The sequence below is a fragment of the Grampus griseus genome, assembly GCF_964374135.1.
Source record: "Grampus griseus genome assembly, chromosome: X".
Classification (NCBI taxonomy): domain Eukaryota; kingdom Metazoa; phylum Chordata; class Mammalia; order Artiodactyla; family Delphinidae; genus Grampus; species Grampus griseus.
The window spans coordinates 88,739,640-88,752,095 of record NC_138999.1 but is presented as its reverse complement, the minus strand read 5'-3'; the positions used below and the strand labels follow the sequence as shown (position 1 = coordinate 88,752,095).

The 12,456-nt window shown below is 40.4% G+C and overlaps 1 protein-coding gene across 2 annotated transcripts; it reads right to left on the bottom strand.

Moving 5' to 3' along the window:
• Nucleotides 1-770: 770 nt before the first annotated feature.
• Nucleotides 771-2,974, bottom strand: TCEAL8 (transcription elongation factor A like 8). 2 transcript variants are annotated; one of them, XM_082681266.1, is made up of 3 exons: nucleotides 2,860-2,969; nucleotides 2,389-2,460; nucleotides 771-1,776 (listed from the first exon to the last, which is right to left on the bottom strand). In XM_082681266.1, the coding sequence occupies exon 3, from the start codon at nucleotides 1,732-1,734 to the stop codon at nucleotides 1,381-1,383; it is 354 nt and encodes a 117-aa protein (XP_082537392.1). In that variant the 5' UTR covers nucleotides 1,735-1,776; nucleotides 2,389-2,460; nucleotides 2,860-2,969; the 3' UTR covers nucleotides 771-1,380. The 2 variants fall into 2 exon arrangements, with proteins under 2 accessions (XP_082537392.1, XP_082537393.1); XM_082681267.1 differs by lacking the exon at nucleotides 2,389-2,460 and having other exon boundaries at nucleotides 2,860-2,974.
• Nucleotides 2,975-12,456: the final 9,482 nt, after the last annotated feature.

Here is a 12,456-nt window from a genome sequence, read left to right as displayed (position 1 = left end):
GGGATGGGGTGAAGGGAACTGTTCCCTTAGATCTGTTTCCTGTACTGCTTTGTGCAATTTATGCATATTCTGAGTCTTCTGAACCAGTAGGGCAGGCCTGACAGGAGCCTTCAGGGAGAAATCATCCCATAAGAGAAAGAAGACAAAACCTCAGTTCTTAGACTTCGAGCGCAACTCTGACTATAGCATGACATCTTTTGCTCAAATTTGAACCCTGGTCCAACCCCCAAAATGGACTCATCATGTCTGACTCCTATGGAGGAAGTGTCCTGTGGCTGAAAATGGAAGGGGCTGTTTTACTAAAAACTCTGCTAAACACTGTGGCCCAAGCAATCCTGGAACAGTCCCCACCTCTGTTAAGCATCACTATAAAGCAGAGAGAAGCTTTAGAAGACAGAGTGGGGATTCAACGCACTGGGGACTCCAGGAAACTCAACGGGGCTTTGGCACTCAAGGACTCCACTGCACCACCAGCAGCAGGGCTAGCAGAGAGCAAAGGGCCCAGCAGAAAAGGCAGCAGTGCCCAGCAGGCCTGGCAGGACCCAGGGGAGCCCACCTCCCTGCCTATTGGACTTGTTCCTGAGCGCAGGTTGAGTCATGCCAGGACCCTCCCTCCCTCAAAACTGATGTTCTGTAGTGGGTTGGGGTTCTGTATGCATAGGTGGGAACAAGAGCCCACCAAGCACAGCTCAGAGTCACCTTATTTCTTCCCCACAGCAGCCCTGTGAGGCAAATGTTTTCCCATGAAAAGACTGAGTCTTAAGCAAGTGTATCTGTAATAACTGCCAGTTTTATTCCTCTGGCTAAGAGATCCAGAAGTAATTTGAGGTTTACATTTTTTTTAATAGTTCTTTCATCAAGAATTTAGGTCCCCCCATTGCCCTTATAAGCTGGTTGCAAATTATTTGATTGACTCTTAATTATAAAAAAAAAACTTTAATTCTTTTTGTATGTGTGACGTGTTCATTAAAAAATACATATAAGCAAAAAGAAAAAAACTCACACCACACAGAAATAAGCAGTTAAATTTTTGATATATGTATGTATACACACGCGCACACACACACACACACACACACACAATTTGAGATTTTCTCCTACATATGTGAGCTGATACTAAATATGCTGTAACCTGTTATGTTTTACTTTACAATATGGAATGAACATATTTTCATGCATATGTGTGAAACTTCCCAATTGAAAAACAGACCTGGAGAATGTGTCAAAATACAAAATCCAGATGCTGGTAATAAGGACACTACGTACAACAAAACTCCACCACATGATTAAAAATAAAACAACAGTCAAAGATACATCAGAAAATGCTAACAGAAAGAAAGCAGGGGCCAGATTTTAACATCAGACCAAAAAAAAAAGAATTCAAGGCCTAAAGCACACAGGATAAGGACGGCTGCGTGAATGTCTTTGTTTCCAATGCATCATCACAAACTTATTTCTTACTCTTCTTATCTCTTCCCTAAGCCTTTCCAACTCATCTACTCCTCTTATCATTTCTTCTGGGTCCAAATGCCTAACCGGAGTGTCCTCTTTATATCCCTGACCAGGCTGAGTCAGCCCTCCTCTAAGGTTTCCTTCTGCTTCCTGGCTTTCACCTTCTTCAGACGGTTGAGGATTTCTTTCTGCCTCCTGTGGTACAGCTTCCATAGGGCGGTCTTCCTCAGCCTTTGGCATGTTCTGTGCTTTTCCTTCATTTTCTTCACAAGACTTTTGCATGTTGAGTATTTTTCTCTTATTTCCTTTTTGAATAAATTAACCCTGGAAAACAAGGAAACAAAACGACTAGATGCCAGGCAAATGGACCAGCAGTCAGAGCATGGGTTTCCATAGAGACTGGCCTCTTCACATTCAGGTCCCTAATTGTCAAAGTTTTCCAACTAGAGAAGACTAGATCCTCAGGCTCAGAACTCCCCTGGCCCCACCCCTTTCTCCCCCTCCCCTTTCTCCCCCTCCTGCTCCAGCTCCATCTTCTCGCTCCCGCTCCAGCCCACCATTTCCCAGCAGGCCCTGCTACAGGCCTCTCCTAGCACCGAAACGGGAGCAGCGCAGAAGCAATTAACCCCTCCCTTGCCTCGGGTCTCCCAACACTCCCGCCCTTTTGGGCTTTCCCAAGCCATTCCAACCTCCTGCCTCTCACCTGAGACCGGCTGGTCCAGTCTCTGGCCTCCCCTCCCCCTTCCACGTCTCTCCAGTCTCCTCCCCCCCGCCCCCGCCCCATTTCCGTTGCAGGCTCTGCACAGGCCTCCGGCGCTTCAACCGGATGGAGAGAGGCGGCAGCGACCCGGGATGGGCTTTGGTGTCGTCCGGACTCACACCCCACCCCCCACAGCCACCCCCAGGGACCTGAGGCAATTCCACCTTTACACTGACCTGCAGGGATCCAGGGGATTTTCCTCCCTCTTCCCTCACTCGATTTGGGTCGCTCCCAAAAGACCAAGAGTCCTGCAGACAGGAGTGCTTGGTGAGCAGGTCAGTACCTGAATCACGGGTCCCTTTCACGATTCTAGGCCTTGTTCGTCTAAAGTTTCCCCACGTCCTCATCCTCTCCCTCCTTTTAAGGCAACCCCGCCCTCCTTCCCCCGTGCCCACCGGTTCCCTGCAAGCAGGGAGTGGGAGACAAGTTATTTCCAAATTGTTTCTATGTCTCTGTCTCGGGACCCTCAATTGGCTGCCCTTCTCCCTCTCCACCCCCACCCACCCCCAAACAGCCCCAAATTTCCTGCACAAAAATGAGTTTGGCGGAACCGTAGTGTTGGGAAAGCGGTACCGGCAACGCTTGGTTTCTGCTCTCTGACTCCTAGGCCCCAGGGTCCCGAAGGCAGCGCCCACCTTTATACTGACCTCAAAGGATCCGGGGCACTTTTCTCCTCCAGCAATAGGGAGCTGCTACAGGGAAACAGGCCCTGGACTATAAGGACTTCTGCACACGTCGACTCCTGGTCACGTGAGCGTTGCGTCATCAATGAGCTCGAGTCTTCGGTTACCCCTCCCATTTAACACTGCAGCCCGCCCCCTGCGTTCCCTCCACTTGATACTGTCAATCTTTTTTCGTATTTGCCAATCAGAGACAACAATACTGGTATCTTCTCCCAGCAGTTTCTACTCGTTTTTCTCGGGTTACCAGGGAGAATCAGCCTCTCGGGGTGAATCGACCATTTCTCCTTCTTCTTTGGGGAATCATCTCTCTCTCCTGCTTCCAATTTCACCTCCACGCCTCCCCCAAGGTCCTCCAGTCCACCATTTCCCTTGGAGTCCTGTCTAGCATTAAAATGGGGGAAGGTGGTAGATGGGGGCGGGAGGGCGGCTAGAAAAGAATGTGGGAGTGAGGGTGTGGAATTCTTTTTACTAGTTCTCTTGAATAGTTTTCTGCTTTGTGTAATGTTTTAAACAATCAGCATACTTTTTAAAAATGATTTTTAGGAAAGAGATTCCACATAAGCAATATTTGGCACAATATGGAGGACAAATTAGTTACATGAATTTTTAAGACTTTGGAAAAGTTTTCTAATGGCTGCAAATGAAATGACAGTTTTTACAATATATTGATCTGTTAGAAAAGGTTTTTAAAATCTTATTAAAGCAGCGCCTTTAAAAACTGACCCCAGGGCTTCCCTGGTGGCGCAGTGGTTGAGAGTCCGCCTGCCGATGCAGGGGACACGGGTTCGTGCCCCCGTCCGTTAGATCCCACATGCCGCGGAGCGGCTGGGCCCGTGAGCCATGGCCGCTGAGCCTGCGTGTCCGGAGCCTGTGCTCCGCAACGGGAGAGGCCACAACAGTGAGAGGCCCGCGTACCACAAAAACAAAACAAAACAAAACAAACCTGACCCCAAATTAATCTGTGGGAAGAGGCCCAGTTTTCCCTTGTGTAGCAATTTTATGTAAGTAATCCACTACTTTTTCTCTTTCTGGCTGAACTGAAGTTATCAAGTATTAGATGTCTGACCTTTTCATGAGGACTGCTGCATGGCTTCCGCTTGAGTTTTAAGTGGAGGCTTTAGGCACACTGCCTCTTCTCATGTCCTCTGTAGGATCCAGTGCCTTGCTAATCAGATGAGTCTATAAAGGAGTCAACTTTACTTTGGAACTCAAAAAAATGTGTTGGAAAATAACTCTCATACATCCTTGAAACACTCAGAAAGGAGAGAGTTCCCTCTATCTCACCATTTGGTGTGAGGCTTTTTAACAGGTGGAATTTTTGTTCTTGCATGCCACTCTTGAGATATTCTGATATCATTCACTTTGATCCATTAGAAAAGAGAACTATCAACATGCATAATTGTTATGATCAGAAAGCAGAGAGGACATCATTGCAGTAAAAATATTAGTTAAAAGAGGAAATTGATATCCCCGCAACCCAGAATCCACTGGTACCTGGAGGTATGTTGGTGCTGGGAATGGCAGTCTGGCCAGTGGAGCCAGCTGGAGAGTCAGGGGAAGGAGGCAGAGAGGGGTCTCTTATCTAGGATGGTCACAGTGGGATGCGGTAGCCAAAAACAGAGCCCACCACAGAGAAAGCAGGGTTGGAAAAAGTATTTTTGTTGTCTTAATGTTTTATCATTTATATTTAAGCATGAAGAATTTATTCCACAGTTGATGGATATATTTCCTATTATTCGAGGGAGAGTTTTTAATATAAATATAGCTACTGAATTATAAAGATGTAACCATTAAGTACCACAAAATATTTCCATCCTTTCAGATGTTATATTTAACAGGGGATAACTGATATTTTTAAAAAATTATTATCATATAGAGAAATGGACTCTTTTTTGGGTGTACAGTTCTATGAAGTTTAAGAAATGTATAGATTTGTGGAACTACCACCACAATACAGGATACAGTTCAATCACCCCCAAAAAAACTTCCTCATGCCACCACTTTGCAGTCATACCTTACCCCCCTTTCCTGAACTCTTGGCAACCTCTGATCTATTCCCAACTCCTATCATTTGTCTTTTTCAGGATGTTACATAAATGAAATCTACAACATGTCACATTTAGAGACAGGCTTCCTTCACTCTGCATAATGCCCTGGAGATTCATCATTTAAGCTGTTTCATGCATTAATAGCTCATTCTTTTCTTTTTACTGAGTAGTATTCTGTTATATGGATGTTCCAGTTTATTTGTCCATGTACCCTCAGTAGGACATTTGTGTTGTTCTCAGTTTTGAGTAATAATGAAAAGAGTTGCTATAAACATTGCTTCAAACTGGACTACTAGGGTAACCTTTTCTCTGACCTATCTACCTTCAGGCCTCCCTCTCCGTCTTCAATTTACTTTGCACATTACCATCAAATTAAACTTCACTCTTTCTTATTTTCAACTTGTCATTCTCCTGTTCAAAGGCCCTGGCTGGCAACCCCACTATCTGTGAATTAAATCCTACTTTCCTCATCCTGACATTCAGTGTTGATCAGAATTGAGCCACACTTGTCATCTACTTCTCTGCCCCATCCAAAAGGAACTCTCATACACTATGCCCAAGTATGCCTTCTTCTCTGTCTTTGCATGATATGTTCTTCCACCTGATTGCACTCCTCTTCCTCCTAGATCCTGGTCCTGCTCATTCTTAGGGACCTAACCTTCATCACCCAGCCTCTAAAGCCACCTCAGCTGGAAGTGATCTCTACCTCGCCCTGCCCCATCAATGCTGCAGGTAGGGTCTGCACCCCTCATATTGCTCTTAGCAAATGTTGCCTTTTACCTTTCCCCTTTCCTGTGTGTTTGTGTTTGTGTTGGGTGGGGGTTATCTAACCAGGCAGATGTTCAAATGTGGGTTGATGGAGAGTGGGGGTCAGGCTCCAGCTCTCATGCTGCTTGAGTGGCTCTTGTGATTTTAAACAGTGCATCTCCCAGAAATCTCAGAGATTCGGAAGGAGCTGTATGCCAATTGGCTCACAGACGATCCTTCTTTCTGCTTGCACAAAAATTGGAGCAGAAGTTTCATTGTCCCCCTCCTCTGCTTATTCTACTTACAGATAGTCAGAACAACCTTAATACCATTTTTATGGAGCTACTGACAGAGGATATTGTCCTGTTTTCCTAAATAGTCATAAGAGAGAGATCAGTCAGCTCACTGGTTCACACCTTACCAAGAGCCAGATGGTACAGGCCTTTACCTTCATCCTCGTCCCTGAGCAATTTCAGTGCATCAATATAGCATTCAGCTGCCTTTGAAATCAAGTTAATCACAGTAGCTTTTTAAATGTAAGATTTTTGGAGACAAGAGCATTCTTGTCAATTAAAAACTATTTTTAAAAAGGAATGAAAAGAGGGCACAAATTGATTTAAACAATGAAGACATGAATTCTGGAGAGTAGACACCATGTACCTCTGACCCAATCAATATTCTGTTTTTATACACCAAGAGGGCACTGGGGATAGCTCCAAAGTCTAAAGCCTTTCAAGTGGTGTGAGGGGAGGAGAAAGGAGCTCTTATACAAGAATATGATATCCAGAATATTGTTTTTTATGTTCTCTTTCGAAGTCATTTCCTGAGGCTCTGTATTCAGCAACTCCTGCATATTTCTTATTGCTCTTTCAAAGCTCATCCCATAGAATAGCTTGAGAGGGCTATTTCTCTCCCTCGCTTCTCTAGCACACTATCTATGGCTTGAAAACATCCCTCCCAGTATGGCAAAATCTGCTCCAGATCCAAAGGTTTGGCTGCTGTGCATGGACTCAAAGCAGTTGTCTTCTGAGATGATTTGCCCCTTTGGAGTGCAACGAGACCCAACGCATTTCGTCACTTTGCTCGACTGCGGGTAGTCCACTCATGTTCTGATGTAAATGGTACACATAGAGCCCAGGCTGATTTCCACTTAGACTGTAAGTCTCTGCTTCAGAAAGTAAACTCTTCTACCATCTCTCCTGTCACTACGTTCCCTGACATTTGGAAATTTGGCATGCGTAAGTTTCAGAAGTTCCACAAACTCTTCAGAATAGCCACTGGCCACATCCAAGCAAATGAACTTAACTTGAAGCACAACTTTTCATCTCTTCCAGATAATTCTGCCCACTTCCTGAACTCACAGCTAAATGCTGCACACATTGTGGATTATTGTGGCCAAGAGTTTCTAGTTATCCAGAGCATAATGCTTATGAATTGCTGTGAACCTGAAATGCTGTGTCATAACCACTGCCCTTTCATACGTCCCCATGGTGTCTGTGTTGACCACAGTAATAGGAATCCTTGAGCTGGTCTGCTTAGACTTTCTTACTATGTGACAGAATGCTTAAGATCCACCTCAGCTAGATTCTTGAGATTGCTTTGCTTAAGCCTTGAGGTTCGTATCTATGTAGAGCATATTGCTAGGTTGCGGAGAGGCACACTTCAGCTGTACTACAGCTTGGACCAGGCAACTTTTTCCTGTGGCAAAAGCAGAGTTGTTGGGGAGAGAGTGCTGTTGTTGCTGGCTAGGTGCTTTAAAATATTAAGTTTATAATGGAAAGAAAATCTTTGCTGACCTGTTGATTCTGACTTAGTTGCCTGCACTCTATTTACCCATCCTAACTCTTTCATCCTGTTTTGTTGACTTTCTGCTTTGTATCCCTTACTTATCTGTAAGTGCCATAGGACAAAAACCTTATCTGGTTCAACTTTGTAACCCCTCCAATGTTGAAAGTTCAAGTTGGTGGAAACGATTTAAATTTTCGCTAATATGGGAATGGTTAAATAAATTATCCACACTGTGGAAATTGTGCAGATATAAAAAGTAATGAAATAAAAAATGTGTAGTGACATCAAATTATATTGAAGTTATATTTTTGAGTGAAGAAAGTGGCAGAACAGTATTTAGAGAATACTGTCCCACGCACATACAAATAATGCATACATATATGTGTATGCAACTAGTTTATTAAGTAGTTCTAATTTTCTGGTATAAACATGGAACAATTTTATTTTTTCCAGTAACTGCTGTCAACTATGGTCTGTCAAATCTTCTGTTTCTCACTGAATGATGAATTCGTTTAATGACATTTCAGTTTGTTTCCTCAACTATTCAATGACTTTCATTCATTAAGAGAGTTTTGTTTTGGGTTTTTGAAACTCAGTCTGGTTTATTTTTTAAACTTTTTGTTTTGAAATAATTTTAGTTCTAAAGAAGATAGTACAAAGCTTTTCTGTAAACCCTACATCTAGCTTAGCCTAATACCTGTGGTACATTTATAAAAACAAAGAAATTAACATTTGTGCAATACTATCTCTGACAGTGAGAAACCTGGTTCTCCTTTATGCATAATTTATTTACTTATTTATTTAACTCTAGTATATAGTTAAAGTAGTTTCAGAACTTCTGTCATGTACCCCTGTGAGAAACAAATTTCCCCACCAGAACATAGCATTTCTGTATAGTTCTTTTTGTCTTGACCGTTATAATATCCAGTCACTTTTTCAAAGCAGCTTAGGTCAGCTCTTTTTTTTCCCTACCCTTTTTATTGAAGTTATGGCATACATCTATAATATAGGAGATTCATTTGCAACAGTGTGCTTTCCGTCTAGGGCTCCCCTACATCTTGATTTGTATATTTTTTAATGGACATAGAGCAAAAGTCACCCTTTGTGGTGTGCAGTTCTGTGAAATTTGAAAACATTCATATAGTCATGTATCAACCACCACAGTACCATACTGAAGAGTTCTATCACTCTAAAATTTCCCTTGTGTGACCGCTTTGTAGTCAACTACTCCCCCCATCCTCACCCTTGAAGCCTCTTTTATATCTATATATATTAACCTCTACATAATGTCATATAAATGGAATCAGACAATACATATATTTTTGAGTATGGCTTCTTTCACTTAGCAAAATACATTTGAAATGCATACATGTTGTTGTGTGAATCAGAAATTTGTTCCTTTTAATTACTGTGTAGTGTTCCATTGTACAGATGTATATTAATTTATTTTCAGATGTTAAAGCAACCGAACATTCCTGAGATAAATACCACTTTGTTGTAGTGTATGATGATTTTTATATGTTGCTGGATTCAATTTCCTATCATCTTGTTTAGTACTTTTGCATATATATTCATAACAGTTAGTGGTCTGTAGTTTTCTTGTGATGTCCTTGACCGGTTTTAGTATCAGGGTAATACAGGTCTTACGATGAGTTGGGAAGTGTTCCTTCCCCTTCTATTTATGGAAGAGTTTGCTAAGGATTTGTATTAATTCTTCTTTATATGCTTGGTAGAATTAATCAGCACAGTCATCTAGGCCTGGGCTTTTGGGGGGCAAATAATTATTTTTTATTATTATTTCAATTTCTTAACTTATTATTATATTGGTTTATTCAGATTATCGTTTTCTTTTTGAGTCAATTTTGATAGGAATTTGTCCATGTCATCTAAGTTATCTAATTCATTGACATACAGTTGTTCATAGTATTCCTTTTAATCATTTTTTTTCCTGAGAGGTCAATAGTAATGCCCCTCTTTCATTTCTTTCTTGCTTTCTTTCTTTTTTAAAATTTTATTCATTGTTTTTGGCTGCATTGGGTCTTCGTTGCTGCACGCGGGCTTTCTCTAGTTGCAGCGAGTGGGGGCTACTATTCATTGCAGTGCGCGGGCTTCTCATTGCAGTGGCTTCTCTTTTTGCGGAGCACAGGCTCTAGGCTCACGGGCTTCAGTAGTTGTACCACGCAGGCTCAGTAGTTGTGGCTTGCAGGCTCTAGAGCGCAGGCTCAATAGTTGTGGCACATGGGCTTAGTTGCCCCACGGCATGTGGGATCTTTGTGGACCAGGGCTCAAACCTGTGTCCCCTGCATTGGCAGGTGGATTCTTAACCACTGCACCACCAGGGAAGCCCACACTCTTTCATTTCTGGTTTAAGTAATTTGAGTCTTCTCTTTGTTTTTCTTAGTTAATCTAGCTAACGGTTTGTCAATTTTTTCGATGTTTTCCAAGAATAAACTTTGGGTTTAACTGATTTTTTCTCTTCTCCATTTCATTAATTTCAAATCTAATCTTTTCTGTTTCCTTATTTATGTTCACTTTATGTTTAGTTTGTTTTTCTTTTTCCAGTGTCTTAAGGTAGAAGTTTAAGTTATATATTTGGGATCTTCTTTTTTAATATAAATATTTACAGCTATATATTTCCTTTTAAGCACTGTTTTACCTGCATCCTATAAGTCTTGGATGTCATATCTTCATTTTCATTCACCTCATTGTGTTTTCTAATTTCCTTTTTAATTCCTTCTTTGACCCAGTGATTATTGAGGAAAGCATTTTAAAATTTCTGTATATCTGTGTATATCCCAAATTTCTTTTTGATGTTGATTTCTCATTTTATTCTACTGTGGTCAGAGCATATACTTTTTATTATTTCTTTTTTTTTTTTTTACATTTATTGAGATTTTTATGGCCTATCCTATATGGACTATCATGAGGAAGTTTCACTGTGCGTTTGAGGAGAATGTATATTCTGCTGTTGCTGGGTGGAGTGTTCTATAGATGTCTGTTAGGTCTAATTGGTTTATAGCATTTTTCAAGTCTTTGAATTTTCTTGTTGATCTTCTGCTTTGTTGTTCTATGCATTATTGAAAGTGGAATATTGAACTCTTTAACTATTATAGTTGAATTGTCTATCTTTCCCATCAGTTTTCATAGTTTTTGCTTCACGTACTTTTAGTCCTATTGTTAGTTCCATATATTTGTAATATTGTTTTATCTTCTTTATAAAATGTCACTCTTTACCTCTAGTAACCTTTTTTATTTTTAATTCTATTTTGTCTGATAATAGTATTGTTACTCCAGCTTTCTTATGGTTGCTGTTTTCATGATATACATATTTTTATCATTTTCCTTTCAATCTTTATATGTTTAAACCTAAAATATGCTTCTTGTAAACACCATACAGTTGGATCTTTTAAAAATCTAATCTGACAATCCCTGCCTTTTGTTTGAATTGTTTAATCCATTCATATTTAATGTTATTATTGATATGATTGAATTTATTTCTGCCAACTTTTTCTAAAAAAAAATTTATTTATTTATTTATTTATTTGGCTGCATCGGATCTTAGTTGCAGCACACGGGATCCTTAGTTGTGGCATGTGGAATCTTTAGTTGTGGCATGCAAACTTTTAGTTGCAGCATGTGGGATCTAGTTCCCTGACCAGGGATGGTACCTGGGTCCCCTGCATCGGGAGTGCGGAGTCTTAGCCACTGGACCACCAGGGGAGTCCCTCTGTCAACTTACTTTTTGTCTGTCATATATCTCATGTGTTTTTTGTTCCTCTCTTCTTTTCCTCCATTTTTCTTACATTAATTAAATATATTCTAATGAAGGATTTTAATTTATTTAATGACGTTTTCATTATATCTTTTAGAGTTATTTCCTTTGTGGTTACCCTAGGACTTGACATATACATCTTAGTTTATTGGGTTCTATTTCAGTTTTATACTAACTTAATTCCAGTGAGATATAGAAACATCACTTCTATATATTTCTATTCCCTTTATCCACTTATTGTGGTATTGTTATACATGTTACAACAAAATGTTATAAAACCCATCCACTGTTACCGTTATTACTTTACATAACTTTACGTCTCTTATGGAAAATGAAAGAAGGATAGCAAGTATATATTTATAGAATTTATTATGTTAACCTTTTCATTTATCACTTCTGGTTTTCTTCATTTCTTCCAGGGGATTTTAGTTACCCTCTGGATTTGTTTCCTTAGCCTATTGCAGCTTTGCTCCCACCCATCTCCTTTGTGTTTTTATTGGCAAATATATTTCTTTTCTCTGTTATAAGGCCAATAATACATTATATATATACTGTTTTAACCAGTTGAGAGAAGGAAGGGGAAATAAATATACATTTGAACTGTGTTTTATAATTACATAATTAACTTTATATGTGCTTTTTTCCCCCAGTGGATTCAAATTACTGTCTGGGGTCATTTGCTTTCAGAAGTAGAGAACTTCCTTTAGTATATCTTGTAAGGTGGGTCTGCTAGTGAAAGGTTCTCTCATTTTTTTGTTTTTCTGGGAATGTCTTTATTTTGTGTTCACTTTTGAAAGATAGCTTTGGTGAATACAGGATTCTTGGTTGACTTTTTGTATCTTTGAACAGTTTGAATATGCTATCCCACTTCCTTCTGGCCTCTATTGTTTTGGTGATAAATTAGCTGTTGATCTTATTGGAGTTCTCTTATAAGTCAGAAGTCATTTTTTTTCTTGCTGCTTTCAACATTTTCTCCTTGTCTTTGACTTTCAGCATAGTAAGAATGGCTTTCAGCATTCTTACTATGTTGTGTCTGTTTGTCAGTCTCTTGCGTTTATCCTGTTTGAAATCACTGAGCTTCCTGGATATGTAGATGAATGTTTTTCATCAAATTTGGGAAGTTTTCGGACATCATTTCTTTGTATCTTTTTCCTGCTCCTTTCACTCTCTTTTCTCTCCTTTTGGTATTCTCATTTTGTGTATGTT

Bases quoted from the DNA above. Each gene is read 5' to 3' on its own strand.
- TCEAL8 (XM_082681267.1), bottom strand. From the start codon at position 1,734: ATGCAAAAGTCTTGTGAAGAAAATGAAGGAAAAGCACAGAACATGCCA.